Below are 25171 nucleotides of genomic sequence, written 5' to 3' on the forward strand. Positions count from 1 at the left end.
CACCACCATGCTTCACTGATGAGGTGGTATGTTTTGGATCATGAGCAGTTCCTTTCCTTCTCCATACTCTTCTCTTCCCATCACTCTGGTACAAGTTGATCTTTGTCTCATCTGTCCATAGGATGTTGTTCCAAAACTGTAATGGCTTTTTTAGATGTTGTTTGGCAAACTCTAATCTGGTCTTCCTGTTTTTGAGGCTCACCAACGGTTTACATCTTGTGGTGAACCCTCTATATTCACTCTTGTGAAGTCTTCTCTTGATTGTTGACTTTGCCACATATACACCTACCTCCTGGAGAGTGTTCTTGATTTGGCCAACTGTTGTGGGAGGGGTTTTTCTTCACCAGGGAAATAATTCTTCTGTCATCCACTACAGTTGTTTTCCGTAGTCTTCCGGGTCTTTTGGTGTTGCTGAGCTCTCCGGTGCATTCTTTCTTTTTAAGAATGTTCCAAAGAGTTGATTTGGCCATACCTAATGTTTTTGCTATCTCTCTGATGGGTTTGTTTTGATTTTTCAGCCTAATGATGGCTTGCTTCACTAATAGTGACAGCTCTTTGGATCTCATATTGAGAGTCGACAGCAACTGATTCGAAATGCAAATGTCACACCTAGAATCAACTGCAGACCTTTTACCTGCTTAATTGATAATGAAATAATGAGGGAATAGCCCACACCTGTCCATGAAATAGCTTTTGAGTTGATAGTCCCATTACTTTTGGCCCCTTAAAAAATGGGAGGCACATATAGAAACCGTTGTAATTCCTACACCGTTCACCTGATTTGGATGTAATTACCCTCAAATTAAATCTGAAAGTATGCAGGTAAAGCACATCTTGTTTGTTTCATTTCAAAGCCATTGTGGTGGTGAATAGAGGCCAAAATATGAAAATTCTGTCAATGTCCCAATATTTATGCACCTGACTGTATATATAATATTAGCATGCATACAGTATCAGTAGCTTGAGGTGATACCATCTGTTAAATATCCACTTCAGTTCCCGCCCCAATTCAGCCCAAGGACATTAGCGAGTAAGGCTGGGTACAACACTGACAGATCTATTGGCAGATCAATTGATCGGCCAATATATCTGCTGCCTGACGTCCAGTGTGTACCCCCAGGGTTTTACATCAGCGTTTACATCAGCGGTTATTGAGACATTCTTTGTCCAGCAGGACTTTCTACAACTATTTGGATAACCATTCTGCCATCATTGCCAGTCCTGAAATAACGGAGAGGCTGAGACACTTTAAGCCGATTAGGACACATTAATACACCTCGGTTGAGAATTACATATATCCCCGGAATACCACGTGGAGAGGCCGCATATTACTGGTAATTACCAGGCGAGCCGTGACGTGGAGAGTGAACGCTGCAGACAGAGCCGGTCAAGTCGGAGGTCTGTTTCCTGTTAGGACGTACAGTCGTGCCTCTGCCGGGCGTCGCGGACATCTCCGGATACCGTGCGGAGAGGCCGTGCATCACTGAGAGGCATCGGGTGAGCCGCAGCGTGGAGAGTGACCGCTACAAATAGAGCCAGTGGAATTGGGGAATTGTCTCCCACCACTGTGGGACAATAAAGGTACCACACAGGTCACCACCCACAAGTGGGTGATTACCGGGTGCCACAAGCCGGGACTGAGTTTGAGTGAGAGGTCCCTGCTAGACGGCCGTAGGACCAGGAGGCTGGTGGTAAGAGTTCACATTTTACCAATATATGGAGCAACCTTGAAATTTTCCGTGCGGGTCACGGAGAGATCTGGACAGTGTTTGTCTAATCGGGAGATTGATATATAAAAAGGAATATTGAATCGAGTGAGCTCCCTTTTATTTTCATCTTTTTACTCGGATTTTATATGAGATATTCAGCACGAGTCTGTACAGCTGATCATCAGTACTACCAGGGATCAGTTACCAGCTGGTATTTGATATTTAGTCTCTGTGCTGTCTAACTCAGGATATTGTTACAGTATCATTGTTGATTATTTTAAAATGCATATTTTTTTAGTAGTGTCTCATTGGCCAATGATGTATGTTGTTTATATGTGTATTATACAATTTAGCAAATAAAAGGTAACAATTCATCTGATATAACTGATTATTATTGTATCCATTTAATATCAATTCAGTTGCAGGTGGCCCACAGCGCTGTTATATTTTTTTTTTTTCGTGTACCCGCGAGATGTAGGTGAACGTCGACGTTCACCGGCATATCGCGTTGGCTGTGCTGCTCAGCCGATGGACAGGTGTGTCTGCAGACATATCTGTCTATCGGCAGGTGTGTATGGGCGGTCTGCAGAACGCCCGTATACACAAAGCGGCAGCCGCGGGGAGGGGGGCGGGATTCGCCCACGTCCCCCGCCCACGCCCCCCGCCCACGTCCCCGACTTCATCTGTGTCTGGCTGCGGGTCCCGGCGGCCGGGGGGGCCGCCGGGACCCGCAGCCAGACACAGATGATGGCCGTTCAGTGTGTATGAACGACCATCTGCAGATATATCTGCGGATCACTCAATCTGCAGATAAATCTGTATATGTGTACCTACCTTAAGAAATACCCGGTCATCTGATATTCCTAGGCTGCACTGTATGGATTCCAGGCGTTATATCTTAATTAGAGATGAGTGGTTCTGGGTTTGACCATTCTTTTTGCCAAATTAGTACATTTTCGGATTTATATTATTTGCTATCAAAAACACGTGAGAGCCAGATAGACAATATGTCGTTTTTGAGATCCGAACATAACTGAATAAAACCCAGATGCTTCTCTCTGATCTTAATGTACCATTCTTACAATCTTCGGTAAAAAAATTCCAATAATAACAAATACAGTAATAATCTATACAATAAACGAGAAAGTGTGTCTGTCCATTTGTCCTTTATGCATGGCCAGAGTTTTGGACTAGCTCCACCAAATTTGGCAGGGTGGTGTAGTTTGACCAGGACTAGGAATTTGCCTAGGTTTAAATTAGTCAGGGCCGCACACTGGGATAGATGTATGAAGCAGTAAAAAGAGTTGAGAAGTTACCCATGGCAACCAATCAGCTCCTACCTCTTATTTTATAGACTGTACTTGAAAAATTTAACTTCAAAGCTTTTTGGTTGCCATGGGCAACTACTTCACTGGCACACTTCTGCACCCTTTTCACAGATTCATAGATCTACCCCACTGTCACACAATCCCTAAAAATGTTCCAGGGCTGGCTCCTGTGGAAATTGGCAGTCTGTAGAAAAAAACTGTGTGAAAGCTACAAAAGTATCCTTTTAACATTAGTGTGAGCAAGTGTCAAGCTTTCTGACTCATGGAAGTTCATATTAAATCTAGAGTTAAGGGGCCTACCCATTACGCGACCTGAAAAACTGAACGTCTGGCGTTCAGTCCTTCAGGTCGCCGGGTGTGGTGCCCACACTGAACGGCGTTCACTGAACGTCATTCAGTGCAGGAGACCGACCTCCCTATCTGCTAACATGTGGAACCTGACGAGCGTCATCAGGCTGACCAGCATGTTCGGCAGATAGTCTGGGTCGGCAAGGACCCAGCCTGCACGTGCATCGCTGGTCCTTGCCGGCTATCCATTACACGACTTTGTGAACAATGCGACCAAAACCTCCTGGTTTTGGTCGGATCGCTCAAAAAGTCGTGTAATGGATAGGCCTCTTAAGTCCTTTCATGCAAGGGTGTGACTAGAACTTTGGGGGCCTCATAGCAAGATCTTAAAAGTGCTCCTCCCAGAGGTAAAACATATACATTTGCCCCCACACAGTGCCAGATGATGTTATGCCACACAGTAGTACCTTTATACATATTATGCAATGCAGTAGTAGTGCCCCTTATACATTATGCCACACAGTAATGCCCCATACACTACACAGTAGTGCCCCTTACACAATATGCCACACAGTAATGCCCCCCCCTCCAGCAACTCTCCTCCTCGTGTCCCTCCAGCAGCCTCTTGCTGCCTTCTGTGTCCCATCCGCAGCCAGCAGGTGTGGATTTGGTGCCGGGCCGCCAACTATTTACAGTTGGCGCACCAGCAGGCAGTAGCAGACATGGACAGACTGCGCTGGCAGAATTTGAATCTGGTGCCGGTCGCGAGCGAATACGAGCTCGCTGACCAGCAGCTAATCAGGAGCCACCACTGCTGATTGGCAGCCGGACCGTGAGCTCTAATTACCTCACGACCGGCGGCACTGCCTCTCCATGTCTGCCTGTCTGTGCCAGATGTAACTAAATCAACACCGCTGACACCCGGGCCCCCATCGGCGTCCCTGATTGGACCGGCCCACCTTGTGTGCCTAACTTGGTGCAGGGGGAGTGGCGGGCCACAGAGACACCATAGCAGCAGCACCCCTTGCACCCACGGTAGTTACGCCACTGTTTGCATGCATGTTAGCAAACCGTGGGGTCCTTTTCAGGATCAATGAAATGGGGATATAGACGAGAACAATGTAAACAAAGGCTGCAGGTGTATTTCAGGGTCCAGTTGCAAATATTCAATTTAAACAAATATCTGTTGCAACGCAGCTAAATACACCAGCCAGCTTTATCAGTCGATCTGCCAGATCAGTGTCAACAATGTGCATACAACTTCCTTGGCTTTTCTGGCCTTGCTTTTTTGACAATGTAAGGTTTTCATTATTAGTACTTAAATGGTTAAGAACTACAGCAAACAGACATTTCATAAAAAATAAAAAAATTTCAACCAGAAACATGTGGCTATTGGTATTAAGTTGTTCATGTAGTGAAACATTTCATTGGTAAATATGGCCGCTTTTTCACAAGTGTGTTTTTTTTTTTTCTAGTAGAAGCTCTGCATGCATGTTGGATGATATACTTATTTAAAATAGAAAGATAAAAAGAAATAATTTGTGTTTCTTTATACAACTACATTACATAATTTATTGCGAATGCCATTTTCTTTCTCCAGTCAGGGACACTGCTACATAACCATGACTAAATCCTTCCTGCTTCGTACTGACCAATTAAACATGTATATATATTTGGAAAATCAAAAGTCTTCAATGGCAAATCTTTTGCAACAAATTAATGTCTATAGTTAACATTTAATTTCATAAATTAAATTCTTTAATAAAAATACTTAAATGTCATTAAGACCTCACACCTGTGAAACAGAACTCTGCTTATTTCATTGTAATTAATCTTTGTTAATAAATAACAAAGAAGAATGAAAGTGTGAAATTATAGTTGCTTTATTCGAAATGCACCTAAGGAACAATTGAGTCCCCTTATTTATTTGTTTTCCATTCTGTTTCTTTCACAAAGCATAAACTAGTTATGGACAACAATCTGGTTGGAATTTCCCAGTGTCTAAGTAAATTCTGTATCTTTTTATCAATATTCTCGTACACGTCATCTTTATGGATATATTTTTTTCATTTGTTACAGAGCAAACTTTATATGGAAGGTTTTAGAAGTCTGAAAGAAGGCGAACCAGTAGAGTTTACCTTTAAGAAATCTTCCAAAGGCCTTGAGTCATTACGGGTAACGGGCCCAGGTGGGAATCCCTGTATAGGAAGTGAAAGAAGACCCAAGGGAAAAATTGTTCAAAAAAGAAAACCAAAAGGAGATAGGTAAGTATATTTATTTCCCTTTAAGCACTTTTTGGAACAAACCATGATGCGGGTTTAAATCCGAGAGAGGGGATTTGTTTTCTGCAAAAGGCTAAATTCACAGGGAAATTTACATAGCTGTTTCTCCATTCAGAAAAATGCAACATTCCAAAGTTCCCTAGTGACATCCAGCTTTCTATAAGAAACTATCACTGTAACACAAGAAATGATTAACTGCTATCATGCACTTGTGTAGTAGTAGTTATAAAAACAGTTCTGAATGTAGACTTGGTGCTCAGATTTTTTGGGGGCTAAACACCATAGTAATTAACATTACTCTCCTTAACCTGCTTGACATGTTTGGCAAAATGTTAATCAAAACAAACCCACCTGATCAATCTAAATCACCGAATGTGTATATATGCCAACAGTGTCGGCACTAAGATTTGTTAAGATTTGATACTCCTTTAGGTAGTTTTCAAATCCTCTCTGTCTGTTCTCCAGATACAAGCTCATTTTATTATAACCCTAGTTTAAGAACAAACAATCCCATTCAGTCTGGTAATGTAGTGTTTTAATAACCTAGCTATCTAACTTGCAAATCCATTAAGATAATTAAAACAGAGCATTATTAATTGGAATTCACTATGAATCAAAAAAAAAGTCACACCCATGTTTGTGTAATTCTGGTGCCGTAGAAACTCAGACAAACCTTAAATAATTGATTGATTTCTTTGGTCTGACCAGCTACAAAGTTTTTCATGGTTTTTAAAACAAAGTCCTTTCTTCCTTGTGGGATCACCAAGGGAAGGCTGGCTATATGCTAACAACCTTTTAATGGATTGTAGTAAGTAGTCACAAGCCTCTACCCAATTGGTAAAATATTCACTAGGGTGAAGGGGAGTCCTCCACTCAAGACTGTCTGGGGACACAAGACAACCGGAGGTCAGGGTAAGCAACACCCGCCCCACCCCCTAGCATGAAAATGAGATATGAATTATTTGGACAATCCTATCATTTTCCTGATCTTGATGTATGTAGTTAAACTCTTTTTATTATTTATGTTGACTATTTTTGGGCTGGTCTTATTCCAGCATCAATGTTTGTAATTTATCTCTGCAGTGCTCACACACGTCAAACCTATTTTTGTTTTCCCCCCAAAATAATTGCAGTTTTTTGAGTTCTAAAGAAACCAAAGTTGCAGAGTGGGAAAAAAAACTTTCATGCATCTGCTTAAATTTGGATAAGGTTTTGTCATATCGGTCTTCTAAAATAAATGGTACCAGTAGCCATTTCCAGTTATGGAATAAATATACTTGCCCCTAAAAGTGAAGGAGTTAAGCCTAACTGCTTGCAGGTTAAAAAAAAAAAAAAAAAAGTTTTGCTGTTCCTAAATTAATTTGTTTTTATTTATTTTTTACATTGTATGCAAATTAAATGTACATTGAAGAATGATCTAGTTTACTATAGATTCTAAAAGAGAACATACACTGTCAAGTAGTAACACTTTTAAATCCTACTTCTTTTGCAGTTTCCTATTTTTATATCGTCACTACTTTTTTTACCCTAAGGCATGTTAAAGTTTTTTACATATCAAATTTTGTGAAAAGCCTTTTTATGCTGCATTTTATTGAGCCTAATGAAAGTAATAAACTGATATTGGAAAGTGTGTGACTTTATGTATTTAATTAATTTTTTCGCACAAGGTGAGGGAGTGTTTGCACTACCCTGCAGAAACCCCGGACTTGTGTTTGTCACAATCCAGGGCCAGCAACAGAATCCGTTTACAGTTTGACAATATTTTGCTGGCTAAATAGTGTTAACTCCTGACATTCAGATAAGTGGTTGGATTCTGTATAAATGCACACGGACCGATATTAGCCATCTTCTTACAAACATCCTCAATAATGATTCAAGCTCGCTTTGGGATATCTGGTCAATTGGCTAATTGTTCTGGAACGTCCAGGAGGCTCCTGAGTCTTGGGTGGCTTTCCCAGAAACCAGGAAGAGCAGGCAAGCCTCCTGGAGCGCCCTCGCAACCATCGGCTATCATCCACTTTAGTATTGTCATAACGTGGACCTCTGCCCCCGTGCTTTACAATGCAGATGAACACAGCATTGTATAGCGGGGGTCGGAGTCATAATGATACGATCACACTATCATTATTTATTATAATTATCATTTATTTATATGGCGCCACAAGTGTTCCGCAGTGCTTTACAAAGTACATAAACAAATAAGTAACCAGCGACTTACAAAACAATACAAAGCAGGACACGGACATGGATAATAAACATTGTTCTATTTACGACCTTTACACCCACATAAGCAGCCAAGTGTTAGTTGCCCTAGTGGGGAGTAAGACATAAATGAAATTACAGTAGGGAGAAGCACAAGAGGGTAGAGGGCCCTGCTTGAAGAGCTTACATTCTTTAAGGGAGGGGCAGACAAACAGGAGTGACACAGATGGAGTAGGCTGGGAGGAAGGAAGATGTAGCAGCAAGATAGGATGAGAGCTGGAAGGCTTTAATGAAGTAGTGGGTCTTAAGCGCTTGTTTGAATGATTGTAAAGAGGTGCAGAGTCTGATGGGGAGAGGAAGGGAGTTCCAAAGGTGGGGAGCAGTGCGGGCAAAATCTTGGTGGCGGGAGTGGGAGGAAGTAATCAATTGGCATGAAAGGTGGCGAGTATTAAGTGAAAGAAGAGGGCGGACAAAGAGTGAAGGGAGATGAGATCAGAGATGTAAATGGGAGAGGAATGGGTGTGGGCTTTGTAAGTGACTGCAAGAACCTTGAATTGGGTTCTGAAAGGGAAGGGAAGCCAGTGGAGGGCTTGTAGAAGAGGGGAGGGAGATGTAAAACGTTTGGAGAGGAAGATGAGCCGAGCAGCAGCATTGAGCACAGACTGGAGAAGAGAAAGAAGGGATTTGGGGAGGTCAGTTAGGAGGAGGTTACAGTAGTCCAATCTGGAGATGACCAGTGAATGTATGAGGGTTTTGGTGGCATCCTGGGTGAGAAAGGGTCTGATCTTGGAAATCTTCTTGAGATGGAAATGACAGGACTGAGAGGTTCTAAATATGTGGTTTGAAGGAGTGGGAAGAGTCCAGGATGACTCAAAGACAACGCACTTTGGGACTAGATGAGATAGATATGCCATCTATTGATAAAGAAATAGTGGGAAATTAGGTTATATGGGAGGGTGGGAAGACTATCAGCTCACTTCCCACTTGACCGCACCACGTCTCCAACCACTGGGACAGGCAGAATGTCAGCAAGTATGATTTTACTTTTAAAGCAAACATATCAACCTCATCTCCTCTCCAACAGATCCTTACACGCTTAAGTAAAATACAATTTTTGTACTCACATACTCAAGAAAAGAATATCCTTCTCTAGCCCACCCCCTCACTTTTCTTCTATATTGCATACAAAACAAGATGTTCTGACATGCAACAAAAGATTTAAAAAAAATAAATAAATTGTCACACCGTACTCCCCAGAATGTTAAAAAGTATGGTTTTAATAAATGTAATTCTTCCATTATGGGAGGGTTGTCTGCATCACTCTTAAGGGTCAATTCAATCAAAAGCGAAACCCGCAAAATGCATATCGAACAGTGTGGAAACTACGGTAATGGCAGCACATTGCTCCTTTTACCTTACACCCCCATTTGGATGACAGACCAACAGATTTTTAGGGCGGCTTACAAAAATATGCGAGTCCAGAGTGAGACTGTGCCAAAAGGGGGGCGAATTGCAGTGCCGTTGCTGGCGTTTTTATGCTGTTGCACTGGCAACTTGCCCCTTCTTCTTGGCTAACTGGATTGAGCACTAAGTGTCAACCTTTTTTTTTCTATTATTTTAAAATAAATCCCACATATAAATAATTTTGTCCACCTGTCTAAAATTGCAAAGAGCAGTATTTTGTGTAGAGGAACAAAGGGCCTGATTCAGACCCACTCGCGAGCGGCTGTCCGCTCGCAAGTGGGTCGATGTTATGGACTGAGCATGCGCACGACGGAGGGAGCTCCGTCGTGCGCATGCGCCAGACGCGACGAGCGAAGGAAAGTCCTTCGCTCGTTGTGTCCGATCAAAGGGGGCGTGCTGTCAATGTTGATTGACAGCACGCCCCCTTTGGTGGGCGTGCCTTCCTGACGGGGGCGTTCCTAAGGGAACGCCTCCCGTCAGAAGCCGGCCCACTGACATCACTAGTGATGTCAGTGGGAGTGATTTTGGCTCTGATAGAGCCAAAATCACTCCGGAGCTTGCGGTTGAAAACCTCAACCGCAGGCTCCGGCTCGCAAATTCGATGGTCTCGACCATCGCGACCATCACAATGCACGCTCGTATAGCCTGTGGGTGGTGACCCACAGCTATACGAGCGTCCAGGAGGACGCTCCATGAAAATGGAGCCCGGCCCTCATTCAGAGCGTGCGCTCTGCTCAGAGCGTACGGCTCTGAATGAGGGCCAAAGTCTTCACTTGAGATTTAAATGCTTAAGCTGTATTGGAATAATATGGTAGCCCAACAATGCCTACCCCGTTAAATGTGGGAACCCCTTTTTTGGAGATGGGGCATATTTGGATTCCGAAATCCCACCCATTTTGTGAAAATTATTTTTGTGTGTACAGTTTTAAGTGGCACAACGTTTGAAAGAGGGGACTCCGCTGTTTCAAACAAAAATGTATTCAAACCACTATGGAGGATATAGGGCCTCCTCCCATATCTAAGGAAAATGTAAGGTGACCTTGTCTGTGTTGGTGCCATTATATAGGTAATAGGGAACATGTAGTGCCCATCTGTGGGAAATGTATGTTTTCTGTAGTCCAGGGTAAGATGGGAACCCCCCTTTTTTTCAAATGACTGGTGCCCTCACATGTGTTTTGACCATACAGTAGTGTTCACTCTAGGTCCGGCGGCAGGCAGGGTGCCAGACCTAGAGACTAGGCACGGCGTGCTTACCCAAAAGGGGGCGTGGTCAAGGAAAAGAGGGCGGTGACCGCTGCACAGCCGTTTTTCCAACCCGCAGGACATGGGAGAGGTTAGAACCTGCAGGCTGTTTCAGCGGGGCGCCGCGCTGAAGGGCAGGGTGCTTTCCGCTCTTCAGAAATGGGGCAGGGCGCGGCGCCCTGCTGAAACAGTCTAGTGGGAACGCTAATACAGTATATGGGAGTTAGGACACATCTATTGTCGTCCTGCATCTATGTAGTGTGGGGTGATGATGCCTGGTAATCAACACATAATAAGTGTTAAGGGAGCTCATCATTTGAAAGAGGGGACCCACAATTGCTTCTTCCAGCCTTGGAAGAAGCAGGCCAGCCACCCATGCGCAATGTCCGATTAGTTGTAGCGGATATGACTCAATTGCATTTTTCACAAGGTCAGAATGATCTGGTGAGAAGTTGTGATGCTGACAAGCATGGGTGTAGCTATAGAGGGTGTAATAAGTGCCATTGCCATGGGGCCCAGAGAGCTCTGGACCCAGCTCTTATAGTTGTCTACCAAGTTCCCGAAATTGCCTTCTAAGAAATTGTCCTTCCCATTGGCCGGGACTGAAAAGGGGCACTCATCAATAGTGATCTCTGTCTCTCCCTCTCACTATAGCTCCACACTGATGTGAACCATCTCCCACAGTCCTGTTTCATGCTCAGAGACAGTTGAGTTAATCAGTGAGCCCTGTACTTTTGGAGGGTAGGCTTCTCCTTGTTTACAGCTTTTGTGAATCTACGGGTGGGAATTGAGCTCAGAGATTAGGTCTGTCCCAGAAAGGGACAAAGTGCCTGAATTAAGAAGATCTCCACTCAAACTGGAATGCCCTGCATTGGGAAGTAAGCCCATAAGGTAGGAACTGGTTGGTCCCTGCCCTTTTGTGTTCCATAATGTAAACAGGAGGCACTGTGTGGCATAATGTGTACTGGCAGCGCTACCATCTGGCATATTGTGAGCATTGGAGGAGTACAATGTGGCATAATGTGAACTGATGGCATTGTGTGGCATAATGTGAACTAGAGCACATCTATGGGGCATAAAATAATTTAGGGCTCTACTATGGGGCATAATATGAACAACTACTGTAGAGAGAGATGTCTCTCTAGAAGCATTGGAGAAGGACACATTCAAAATGGTGCAATGGGGCCCACAAACTTCTACCTACGCCCCTGCCGACAAGCTTTTGATCAGGTATCTGGAATCTGTATGTAATGCCGCCGGATGTATTGCCGGCGGACTAAATACCGATGCTGGAAGCCTGAAAAGTCAGGATCCCAACTGGGGCTGGTAAGTACCTTAATCCTCCCCTGTCCGACTTCCCCCCTAACCCTAACCTCCCCTCGGTGATGCCTAAACCTAACCCCCATCCCCGCGCTCTAAGCCTAACCCCAAGTCCCCCCTCCTGGGGGTTCCCTAACCCTGTCCCCCACCCCCCACTGCTAAGCCCTAAAACTGCTCGGCTTACCTTCATTCGAGAAGCTGTCTGTCTAGAGTCCGGCGTCGTGATCTAGATGGGCGTCTGGTTGCCTGGCTTTTTAGTCCCACGTCGGGATTTAGATCCCGAGATTTAGTCAGACGGCTTCCTGGCTGTCGGAATTTTGACTGCATCCCCCTGTACAGGCTTAGAGTTTTACACTTTTAGAATGGCTGCCCTGAGTTCATATGTTTGTATCAGAGCTCCTTAAACTTCTGGCAGCCTTTTTGCCTTAAATATTACTACCTTCTCATTTCATCAGGGCACCAGACAGGGCTGCCCATTGTCCCTATTGTTCAACCTGGCATTAGATCCTTTAACTAGGGGTAGGCAATAAGCAGCCCCCCAGATGTTGTAAAACTACACATCCCAGCATTCCCTGCCACAATTTTGCTATTTTGCAATGCTAAAAATTTTGCAATGCATGCTGGGATTTGTAGTTCAACAGCTGGAGGGCTGCTTATTGCCCATCCCTGCTTTGAACCCAACCCTTTTAGTGTGCAGTCACGAGTTGAAGGTCTCCAACTTCACAGATGACCTGTTATTGAATTTTCATAATCCTCATGTAACCATCCCTGCAGTAATGCAATGCGCATTCTACGAGACTTCCATTAAATTTCAGGCTTCCTGATAAATAGTTGCAAAACTGAGGAGTAGCATTTAGGTTGGGGAGATTTTTTTTCCTTTCAATGTGTGCGGTCCACCATTATAGATTTGTTTCTCGATATACCGGCCCTCCCCTCCTTGTTGTATTTTGACAATTTTCAAAGGCTGATCCAACGTGCCTTGTTTATCAGTCTTGGTGACTCCTACCTCTGTCTTATTTAATACTATGTGATCTGATAAAAATTGAGAGCTTTTCCCGGTTTTTATATCCAATCCAAATGCTACCACTCCTACCTGCTAAAGCTGTTTTTTCATGTCTGAATACTGCAAACTGCAAATTTATTTGCACCAATAAGCTCCCCTGCATTCTTTAAGTTGCACTAGTCCCCTGAACTGGGAGTATTTATTCTTCCTTGCTTCAAAGACTGTGCTCTAGCGCAGGAGTGGGCAATGAGAGGTCCTTCAACTGCTGTGGAACTACACTTCCCCGCATGCTCTGCCACAGCTTTGCAATCAGGGCATGCCAAAACTTCAAGTAGCTGGAGGGTCGCTTGTTGGCCACCCCTGCTCTAGTGGCTAATTATCAGAATGCAATTTACTTGATGGGAGAATCGACAACTTTACAAACTTTTACACATAGCAGGCCTTCTGACCACATATTCACTTGGCCAGTCTGCTTCAAACCGGCCACCCTGGCTTTTTTTTCCCACCCTCAAGGATATTATAATAATCTCCACTATGTAAGGTGTGGGGTGTTCTTCAGAAACTTCTCAAGCTCACAGCCTACTTCCTTATGCTAATTGGCAACCCAAATTTTCAGGACGGTAACTCCTCTCCCACTATGTTCTTGGTATCTTTACATGGCCTTGGCTATATCTACCAGTTTGTGGATTATACTCCCATTCATGCATTCACAACTGCAGGCTAATGATCACATTTACACATACCACTATTCTCCTACTTGCATGCACATACCTATGTCTCCACTCTGTTTCCACCTTTGTCACAAGCAGACCTCAGTTTCTCCTGTGTGGTGCGCTGTGCTGTTGCCCCGAAGGACCATATTCTACCTCCTTTACTTATGCAAATACTTGTCTACATTCAGATCTTGAATCTATTATCAGATTGGGTTGGCTATGTGACGTACGATCTTTTAAGGGGGCCAGGCGCTTGCAGATTTAATTAAGGCTTGTGTAACTCTAAATAGACAATTAGTTTTGGCTTACGTTGCAGAAATTAATTCTAAATTGCTGCATAGAGAGTACTATACACCAAAATTTAATTAACTGGAGCGTCCTAAAATTCTAACTATTTCAAATGTGGCCAATCTGTTGCTGATCTCATGCACTGCATGTGGCCTTGTGACAAAGTGCAGCAACTTTTTATATCTGTTCAGTGCTACATTACTTGGGATTTGGGGCTTGATTTTGTAATTAGTTGTGATTGGGCGCCTATGGAATCTTAAATATCCCTCCTCATCTGTTAGGCTTCATCTAGGTGCTAAGGTGCTCTTAGCCAAGGTCACAGCGGGTACTAAGAGAACCATCCTTTCCCAGTGGGTTGAAATCAATGTCCTGGGTTTGTCTCAGCTCTCCCATCTTAATCAGATGGAATGGATGGAAATGTCTATTGTTAAGGAGGGAAGAGCATGGAAGTTTTCAGTTTGGCTGCCTTATAGCCGTTATCTCTATGGTTAGATTGGCAATTAGACATGCAATACTTTAGACCTCTAGGTACAATTTAGAGACTACTGCAATGGTACTCTGGTTTAATGAGTTATTCATGTCGGGCTTATTTATCTCTGTGTGATGATTCTCATTTCATTATGTTTGTTTTATATTTAACCTGCAGTAAACTTTCTGTACTAAACTGCGTCACTGTGCAAACTGGCAACGTTGTAACCCCAGCTACATAAAATGGCAACTGGCGCGCATAATTTAGTTTATAGGAGTGTAATATAATAAATATATATATATATATATATATATATATACACACACACACACACACAGACACACACACACATGTGTGTATGATAATGTTCATAGGTGGCTGGACCAATGACTGTGAAATATTTGATTTGTAGATTGTTGCTTGATGTACATTTTGTGGATATTTCAGTACAGTATATTTAACAAAAAAAAAGTGGATGCACCTGAATTAATGGAAGCCAGGTTGGGGGAAAATCCTCTTTCTTCATATTTATATGCGTAGGACAAGCCCCCCTCATCCTCTGCAGCAAAGGAGTTAAATGTCTACATTTAGTCAGTAGTATGCACTAGTAAAATGTATGTTACCGAGTAGAGCTACACTATTTACTGTAACAGTTCAAAGTTGTATACAAAGAATTTGCATGTGTGTGCTCGATTACCATTTATGGGTGACCTTTAAATGTTTCTGAAAGGCCTGTGGTGAAATCCCAGCTTTTCTATAAAGTAAATCCACAGGTTATATCTCAAGCAGCTTTGCTATATACAAAATAAAATGGAAAAAAAAAGAATAATTGTTCATTTTAAAATAACACCATCACCCATGTTTTGCAATCTATGGTTTCTCAGGCAGGTGTAGACCATTTTATAAATGTAATAGTCTTTGCCGTATTTGCATTGGATTACAACCTGCGAATGCTGGCAGTATATCTTGTGGGCTACTTTAAATTACATGAAATAAAAATATAAACCATGAAAAGCAGACAGAAAATAATTTGATTCCCCTCCCCCTTTCAGCCTTTTTAGTGTTGGAAATATTCTCTTCTGAAATGTTATTGCAGCACCTCCCTGTGAGTCTATAACGTAGGGGTTGCTTGGCAACCAGAAAATGCGGATCTTGCATGATCTGCAGTGTCAGGTACAATTTTATTTTTTTCAGACCTTGGTGCCTGCGTTGCTAAGTAACATGAGGTAATCACAAGGCCCTTTAAATGAAAATGGATGCTATTGAAAATGAGAGATTGCACACCAGGATTTATCAGAAACACCAACTTCTTGTGACCTGGAATGAATTAAAGTGACTTAATTTTTTGTGAGCTTTATTGTCCTATACTTTCATTTTTGTTGACTGAATGATTGGATGAGTGGCTTAGATTGAAAAATAAGCCTACTTTCCTGTTAAAAAATACTAACTCCTATATAAAATGTTTCTGCATATCACTCTATATTATTTTTGAACTTTTTACATTGTAGTCAAAATAAATGCTTAGGTGCTTTCCTTAGTCACCACCACTGCTCTTCCGCACTATCTCATATGTACTTTATTTCAAAAGCCTGGTGAGGGAAAAGCAAATAATGACTTTAATTCAGGCCATAACAAGCTTTACCTTAACCCAGTGATTCCCAACCTCTGTCCTCACGGCACACTAATAGTCCTGATTTTAGTGATATCCATGCTTGAGCACAGGTAGTTAAATCAAAATAACTGAGGTACTAATTGATTTCTTTGCTAAAGTATGGCTATCCTTAAAACCTGGACTGTTAGTGTACCTTGAGAACCGTGGTTGGTAACCCCTGCCTTAACCCTTTCAATGCGTAATTGCTTATTTAAATGTTTATAAAGTTGTCAGGATGTGGTGTTAATTACATTATCCATATAATTTAATTACATTTAATTTATATAGTTTGACAATGTTGTTCCTATGTACTTTACAGTGTAATCTAGCTGCTGATCATCTTGGTAAATCTAAAAAAATAAATACTGGGTAGATTATACTAGCCATAAAATATAACCACCAATGCACTAATGTTTTTAATGGAAAAATAACATTAACCTGGCAAAATTGCTTGTTTTCTGTGAAGACCTGAGTGTTTGGCCAAGGCACTAGAGATCTAATTGAATGTTTTGTTTCTTACATTCCATATAAGATGTACTGTTCTTCCAGCACGTTGTCCTGGTGTTGAGTTTACTCCATCTCATACACAGAAAATGAAAGCGTTGGCATTTGTGGAATGTCCCTTCATTTTGAGTATTCGATGAATCATCTCTTCGTTTTCACATGCTCTTCTGTACAAATATATAATCCTGTTTAGGCATCAAACTTTTATGTATAAAAAGAATAGATAGAGAACCGTAAATAACTATTAATAACAAATCATTTAGCACTTTTTAGGCAAGTCTGTTCATCTTATGATGATTGAGTAGCCTTAAAAAGTATTCGCTCTCATCGGCATTCTTCATATTTATTTTTTCTTTTTATCATAGCATCAGAATAGACATCTTTTTGAATTCTTACCACTGATCAACAGATAACGATCTATTGCCAAATTGAATGATCTAGAGATTTTCCCTAAATATGAAGATCTTTCACAGGGCTGCTGTCAGAAACCATGGGGCCCAGTACAGATATAACAGACAGGGCCCCTCTCATCCTGCCCCGACCTACGACCCAGTGGACGCATGGATTCCTCATGGAGCCCTGGTGTCCAGAGCAAGCATGTGCTATGATGTCCCCTCCCCCCTCCCACACACGCACACAGGGGCTGAGTCAGAAGTGGACGCTTTGTGGATTGGTGCTGCGTTTTAGGCCACAGCAGACCTGAGTGTATATGCCTATGCCGCAAGTGACGTCTTTTTTGTAAAGACACCCTTTTCTGGCTTCTCACACCCAATGACTGCATCCAAAAACGCAGCATCAGATTTACAGTGCGAACATCCCACAGGTTACTCAGGATATCTGGCAAAACTATGCTGCTGGGGTCAGTGAAACTGCATCCAAGGATGCAGCCACTGGCTTCAACATGCCCAGAAAATGGGGCCAACACCCCCCCCCCCCCCCCATTTCCTATAACGCTCACCGTCCTCAAATGCCAGCAGCATGTCAATCAAGCTGCGGCTTACGGGGCACTGTGACCGACATCGCAGTCCTCCAACCATCAGCAAACTGCAAACTTATCAAAACAGCATCCACCTCTGAATTAGCCCCACATTCCATACTTCAGACACATATAGACATAAACACGAAATAGAAAATAATAAGTTACAAAACTAAATGAAAAATTTAAAAATTTGAAGTGAGAAAAATTAAATACATTATTAAAGAAAAATCGTGTTTTCCACTGTTCGTCCACGCTAATTCTTACTGGCATCCATCATTCTGATCGGCATCACCAGGCAGGCAGCGGCAGGGTCAGAGATTGTGTAGGTGGTGGGTGGTTAGAGGCACACATGGGGAGGGAATAGTCAGAGGAACACTTGGAGGAAGGGGGAGTAGAGGCACACATGAGGAGGTAGTGGTCACAGGTCAACTTAAGAAGGGGGGTTCAGAGGCACCTGAGAGAAGGTCAGAGGCACACCTTTTGGAGGGGTGCAGGGTCGAGGCACACTATTGGATGGGGGTCAGAGGCACACAGTTGGTGGGGGAGTCAGTGGGGACTGAGCTGGGCAGAGGCACCCCTAAGGAGGGAGGGGGTCAGAGGCACAGTTGGGGAGAGAAATACAGAGGCAGACTGCCTGTGAAGCAGAAGTAGTTCGTAGGTGTGATCACTGGTGCTCTACGGGCCCCCTCTGAGCCCGGGCCCGGTGTACTAGTACCGGCTGAACCCCCCTGATGGCTAAGGGAACAAGACCTCTTAAATATACGTATAATCAGTAGTATGGTCTTGGTACAGATTATTATTATTACACAGAGACATGTTTGTAACTTTAGTTATTAAGCTGCATACACACAATGATTTTTTTGAACGATTATCATTAAACGATATCGTTTGAAAAAATCGTTCACTTTCTGAGTCAAACGAACGATTATCGTTCTGGCGCGTTCACGTTTGTAGTTCAGTAGTTCAGTCAGACTTGTCAACTCAACGATTTTCATTAAGGGAATATGCAAAAATCGTTTGTAGTTCAATAGAATCGTTCATTACACTTTAAAAAATCTGACCGATAATCTGACAGAAATTCATTCATAAAATCGTTGGTAACAAAATCGTTGTGTGTGTTTATGCAGCTTTAGTGCTCACTAAGGCTGCATAGATGTAGGCTGTGTTAGATTCAAAGTGTAATTACAATTTGATAACTAAGTCGGAGTTACGCTGGAGTTAAAGTGGAGGAAAACTGAGGGAAAACAACCTCAAAACCAGAACACTTTCTGAACGATGACAAGCAAGATATTTATGTGAATTGCCAAAATCACCATCTTCTGCTTTATGAATATCCAGGAAACTCCTTACTGCACTCACTGCTTGGACATTGCAAGTACACCCCTATCTGCGTGCAGCTGTTCTTGATTGGTCTTTGTTGATCATAACACTTCGGACAGGATCGTCTCGGTACATTGTATTTTTTGCTTTCTTACTACATAAACTCTTTTTTGTATTGCCTTTTCCCATTGCGTCACATCTATCCACTTTAATCATCTGTTTAATAACTAATTCCTTCTCCCACTACTCACACACCTCTCTTTATATATCACTTTCGGAGCTGCGCTCATACATTAGCAGCACTGTTCTTTTATATGTATTTTTGAACATTTAACAACTTTAATCCACACTGTCTCTATATCACACTGCCTCCACTTCAGTTTTCATCTCACTTATTACCTCGTCCACAGCATGAACACTCTTACTTCAACCATCCCCCTCTACTTTATCCATCCCTATCCTCCCCTCTTGTCTCCTCCGCTTGCTGTTCCCCCTTTTTTTCTCTCATCAGTCTGCTTTCCAACCTTCTGCTTCTTTTCCACGCCTTTCCTGTCCCTCCACTCTCAACCACCTCCCTCCATCCATGGCCTTGCTTACCCCACCACTCTGCCAACCTGGTTCTGCATGTCACCTCCAGGGCTGCCAAAAGATATTCTGGGCCTGGGTACTGCAACATCCTGTGGGACCACAGCATGTTGGGGATGACTGCACCCATTTGTGGGTGGGTCTAGCATGTGAGATGCATCCACTCATAGGAGCATGGCATAGCACCCAGCAGCTGGGATTAAAGTAGTCACTACTGTTTTAGGATTGCGGGACAGTCCCATAATAGCTGCATTTTTTATCAGGATGTACTTAGATGCTAAAATGTAACACACAATAATTAAAGTGCTACAACTTTATTTTGTACATCTCATGTAAACAACACATAAACCAAATCTCTCTACTTCAGGGTCCATAGGGGGTCCACAGGGTTGACCTTGGGGTATAGCTGGATCTGGATCCACGGGCAACACGCAGCCAAAGCTTTCACTGCTCCCAGGATGCACTTGGGTCCGTCCTCCCCTATACCCCGCCCCCGAGCCACAGGCACCTCAATTTTAGTTGGTGCCCGGCCGGAGTCTGGTCACCTTGTCGCAGTAGGACTGCAGGAGCAGCCCCTAAGCTGTATTTTAAAGAGAAAAAGTTTTATTTTTTTTATTTTTTTACACTATTAGAGGGGCAGCATCAGACTGTCCTTTAGGACGTCCACGCTGGCGCTCCTTCTCCCCGCTGGCGCCGCGACGCCAGTACAGATCTGGGGATCGCGGCGGGACCCCAGAGTCTGTACTAGCCGGGCTCTGGGGACTCCCATGACTGCTGCCGGAAGCGACGGGGATAAGGTAAGCCGCGGGTCGCCGCGTGTTACTTCATATGCAGTCAGGAGCCTCCGGTCTCTGGGGACAGACCGGAGGCGCTAGCAGCGGCGGCGAGCTCCCCCTCTATAGAGAAATACCCCGCGTGTCCGCTAGACCACCAGGGTGACAGGCTGGAAGCGGGACCGGCAACACGGGGGTTAATTGCTAGCCAGGGGAGGCAGCCTTCCCTGTCTAGCGGCTCCTCCCCTCAGCTCAGCGCGCCTTTCAACACGCAGTCTGGCGTCGCTGAGCTGCTCTTATCTCTCGGCCACTCCTCCTCTGAGGTCTCCGGCGGCCATCTTCACTGGCAGGCATCGCAGACTCCCAGGCGGTATCAAGTGGACCGGTCCCCCTGTGTACCTCTCCCCTGCTAAAGGACAGTGTACACAGCGCTATAGCCCTCCCAGACTGAATCTGGGCGGTTGATTGTAGCGGAAGGTGCAGTGAGTAAAACTTTTCTGCATTGTATGTTACTATTGCTAGTGCTGCCTGTCTGTGACTTATTCTCCATTACTGTCAGCTTATACCTATCCCTTTCCTTCTCCTACGGCCCGGCAGGTGTGTGGGGGAAGGGCGTTTTCTGATACCCTCACTTATAAAAATCACGTATTTGTGGGGTCAGTCACATACTGTTGTGTGCTACACAGTACCATATCTGGGCTGTTTGTGTCGCATACTGGTGAGTGCGTGGGTGTTAACACCGTAATTCCTCTGGTGATACGTATTTCTTGTGTATTTACAGTATCATGTCTGATGGGGAGACTGAGCGCTCTGTGGCTCCTGTGCTATTTTCCTGCAGACGCTGTGCTGCTGGAGTTGATGGGGAGGACTTATCTCAGGATGGTCTGTGCGGGCGGTGCCAGCTGGTACCGGGCCCCTCCAATCCCCCTGTGTCACAGAACCCTCCTTGGGCGATGTTTTCACAGGTGCTGGCGTCCATTGCGGACCGGTTATCGGTCCCATCAACGGTCCCTTCTAGGGCGTTGCCCCAGCCCACCATCCCTCATTCCCCGGGTATTCCGCAAATATTGCAGTCTCCCCCCGGGGCCCAGACTGTGGGTCCTTTATTCGGGACTGCCTATGTATGCCAGGGACACGACAGTCTGTGGTGCCTTTTCAGTTTTACTCCGACGGCTCCTCCACCTTGGGTGGATGTTCTCTCCAGCTCTGTTCAGAGTCTGGCGGCCTCCTCCTCTGCGTTTCAGTCGATGTTGCAAAGTGATGTGTCACCAAGGACGCCCAAACGTCCTGTTGTGAGTTCACTGGCTGTGCAGTTGTCGGACTCGGAAGTGTCCTCAGATGATGGAGAAATCCATGAGGACTCTGACTGATGCCATGGGGCAGGAGGTGGAAGCTAAGTCCTCCATTAATGTTTCAGCCTTAGTTAGGGCGGTGCGGGCTATCCTACATGTAGAGGATGATGCGCCGGCCCCTAGGTCGAAGTTTCCTAATTTTAAAAAAGCCAAGGTAACTTTGAATGTGTTTCCCCTGTCTGATCAATTAACAGATCATATGGTGGCGGCCTGGCAATTACCCAGTAAGAGGTTCCATCCACAGAAGAGGTTGGCGTCAAAATATCCTTTTCCTGAAGCTCATTGCAGGAAATGGGAGACTCCGCTGGCGGTGGATTCCCACGTCACCCGCTTGATCCTCCTTGAAGGATCCCACGGACAGGAAGGTGGAGACTTGTTTAAAGAACATTTACTCTCTTTCCGGGGCGGTGGCTCACCCGTCCATGGCTATCTCCTGGGTGGCTAAGGCCATTGAGGCCTAGGCCAATGCCTTGGAAGATACCTTTCCTGATGATGCTCCGGATATCCAGAGAGCATTAGTGGGACAGATGCGGGATGCAGCGTCCTATATCGGGGAAGCATCTTTGGATGCCAGCCTGCTCACTTCTAGGGTGTCGGCTGCAGCGCTGTCTGCTCGGCGGTCCCTGTGGCTGACGTCCTGGAGGGCTGATGCTGACTCTAAAAAGGGTCTGGAGGCCTTGCCTTTAAATGGAGAATTACTATTTGGTCCGGATTTGGACAAAATAGTTGATACTTTGGCTAAGTCCAAGTCGGCTTTCCTCCCTTCGGCCTCTGCGCCGGCTAAAGTGAGGAGCTCTGCCTTTCGGTCCTTTCGGGTTCCAGGTAAGGCCAAGGGTCAGTCCTTCCCGAGACATTCGGCGACCAAGGCCGCACCCAAGCCCAAGAAGCAGGCATGGACTGCTCGGCGCCCTTCTTCCAAGCAGGATAAACCTGCTGCCTGATGGGACGGGCCTCTCTCTGGGGGATCCCAGAGTGGGAGGCCGACTTCTCCAATTCGCCCAGTGTTGGCACAATACCACCACGGATGCCTGGGTTCGAGAAGTAGTCTCTCAGGGGTACGCCCTGTCTTTTCAGTTCAGGCCGCCTCACCAGTTTTTCTGCACGAGTCCTTCTCTGGACAAGACCAAAGCTGTCCAGATTCAGGTAGCTATAGAATCCTTGCTATAAGCAGGGGTCATTGTTCCCGTTCCGCAGTCTCAGCGCGGGACGGGGTACTATTCTACTCTGTTTCTGGTGCAGAAACCCAATGGTTCTCATCGCCCTATCCTGAATTTGAAGTCTCTGAACAAATACCTCCGAGTTCCCAGGTTCAGGATGGAAACGTTACGTTCCATCATTCTGGCGATGGAACCCGGGGATTATATGGTCTCTCTCGATATCCAGGACGCCTATCTCCATGTGCCCATAGCACCGGCACATCAACGGTATCTGAGGTTTGCTATCCTGAACCATCACTACCAATTTCGGGCGTTGCTTTTCGGCCTTGCCACGGCTCCGAGGGTGTTCACCAAGGTGATGGCAGTTATGGCTGCCCACCTTTGGGGTCAGGGTATACGGCTGTTGCCGTACCTGGACGATCTTCTGCTGCTGGCAAGCTCCCTGGAGGTGCTTCTTCGACAGCTCCACCTGACCATTGCTTGTCTTCAAGCACACGGGTGGTTGATAAATTGGAAGAAGTCCTCTCTGGTCCCATCACAACGGATGGTCCATCTGGGAGCACTTCTGGATTCTTGTCAACAAAGGATTTTCTTGACTCCGGAAAAGGTGTCCTCCGTACAACTGAGGATACAAAGTTGCTTGAGCAGTGGCAGGGTGTCGGTCCATTCGGCAATGAGAGTCCTGGGGTCCATGGTGTCGGCATTCGACATGGTGGAGTTTGCCTAGTTCCATTCCAGGCCCCTGCAGGGGCAGATTCTATCGGAATGGAACGGGATACCTCACTGGATCCGATCCCAGATGCTGGTTTTGTCCCCGGAAGTGCGCCGGTCTCTGACGCTGTCGGCTTCAGTCAGCTCATCTCGTCCAGGGTCGCCCCTTTTGGATCCCGGACTGGGTTCTGCTTACGACAGATGCCAGTCTCCGGGGTTTGGGGGGCAGTGACCGGCTCGTTGTCTCTTCAGGGCCGTTGGTCGGCGGAGGAAGCCGCCCTTCCCATAAACGTTCTAGAGCTACGGGCGGTGTACCGTGCTCTACTGCCCTCAGGCACCGTTCTTCACGGAAGAGCAGTTAATGTGCAATCGGACAAGGCTACCATGGTAGCGTACATAAAACACCAGGGAGGGACTCGCAGTCGAGCTGCGATGTCGGAGGTGTCTCAGATCCTTGCTTGGGCGGAGTGCCACCTTCCGGCAATCTCGGCGGTCTTCATCCCGGGAGTCCTCAACTGGAAGGCGGACTTCCTCAGCCGTCACGACGTGCATCCAGGGAATGGTCGCTTCACCCAGAGGTGTTTCAACTTCTCGTGGACAAATGGGGACTGCCGGAGTTGGACCTGATGGCCTCCCGTCACAACTGCAAGTTGCTCGTGTACGGCTCAAGGACAAGAGATGCAGGCGCAAGCCTAGTGGACACACTGTCAGTGAAATGGACGTTTCACCTAGCGTACCTGTTCCCTCCGATCTCCCTGCTACCTCGGGTACTCAGGAAAATCAAACTGGATGGGGGCACGTTTCTGCTGGTGGCTCCAGCATGGCCCAGACGTCCTTGGTACTCCGATCTCAGGAGCTTGTCCGTAGACACCCCGTTCCTTCTGCCTCAGCGTCGGGACCTGCTGTCTCAGGGGCCCTGCCTATACCCGGATCTGGGTCGGCTGTCTTTGACGGCGTGGCTCTTGAGACAGCCGTCTTAAGGTCCCGAGGTTTTTCTACCTCTGTCATCGGTACCATGCTGAGGGCGCGTAAGCCTGCCTCTGCATGGATTTACCACAGAGTGTGGCACACTTGCTTTCAGTGGTGTGAGTCCAGAAACTTTGATCCTCAGGTGTTCAGGGTTTCTAGGATTTTGGCATTTCTACAGGCAGGTCTTGACCTGGGCTTACGTCTTGCTTCCCTGAAGGTTCATGTATCGGCTCTGTCTGTTTGGTTCCAACGACGGATCGCTACCCTGCCTGATGTTCACACCTTTTTCCAAGGTGTGCTTAGGATTCAACCTCCCTTTGTGCCTCTAGTGGCTCCATGGGACTTGGCGGTGGTTCTTTGGGTCCTGCAGGGACCTCCCTTTGAGCCTCTTGAGTCTGTTGAACTCAAGTGGTTAACACTGAAAACTGTGTTTCTCCTGGCAATTGCTTCAGCCAGGAGTTTATCCGAGTTGGGGGCACTTTCCTGTAGTCCCCTCTTCCTTCTTTTTCACCAGGACAGGGCCGTGCTTCGTACTCGTCCTGAGTTTTTGCCTAAAGTAGTCTCTAAGTTAAACATCAATCAGGAACTTGTGGTACCAGCTTTTCAATCTCCTGATCTTACAGCTGGTGAGGCTTCGTTGGACGTTGTCCGTGCTCTCAGAGTTTGTTGATCGGACGGCTTCTGTAAGAAAGTCCGATTCCTTGTTTGTCCTCTTTGGTTTTCATAAGAGGGGTTGGCCTGCCAACAAACAGACGTTAGCCCGTTGGCTTTGTTCTGTTATTAGGGAGGCTTATATACAGGAACGTTTACCTGTTCCGGCCTCTGTTAAGGCTCATTCCACTCGGTCTGTGGGTCCTTCTTG

General features: G+C 45.4%; 1 protein-coding gene across 1 annotated transcript in view; it reads left to right on the plus strand.

Annotated features, from left to right (window-relative positions):
* Nucleotides 1-25171, plus strand: part of LIN28B (lin-28 RNA binding posttranscriptional regulator B) — a 178739-nt gene that overhangs the window by 65412 nt on the left and 88156 nt on the right. Inside the window, exon 3 of the mRNA XM_088460505.1 lies at nt 5405-5589. Within this exon, the coding sequence (XP_088316631.1) occupies nt 5405-5589 (185 nt within the window). The remainder of the gene's footprint in view (nt 1-5404; nt 5590-25171) is intronic.

Source organism: Taudactylus pleione, unplaced genomic scaffold (genome assembly GCF_031769625.1).
Source record: "Taudactylus pleione unplaced genomic scaffold, aTauple2 ptg000046l, whole genome shotgun sequence".
NCBI lineage: Eukaryota > Metazoa > Chordata > Amphibia > Anura > Myobatrachidae > Taudactylus > Taudactylus pleione.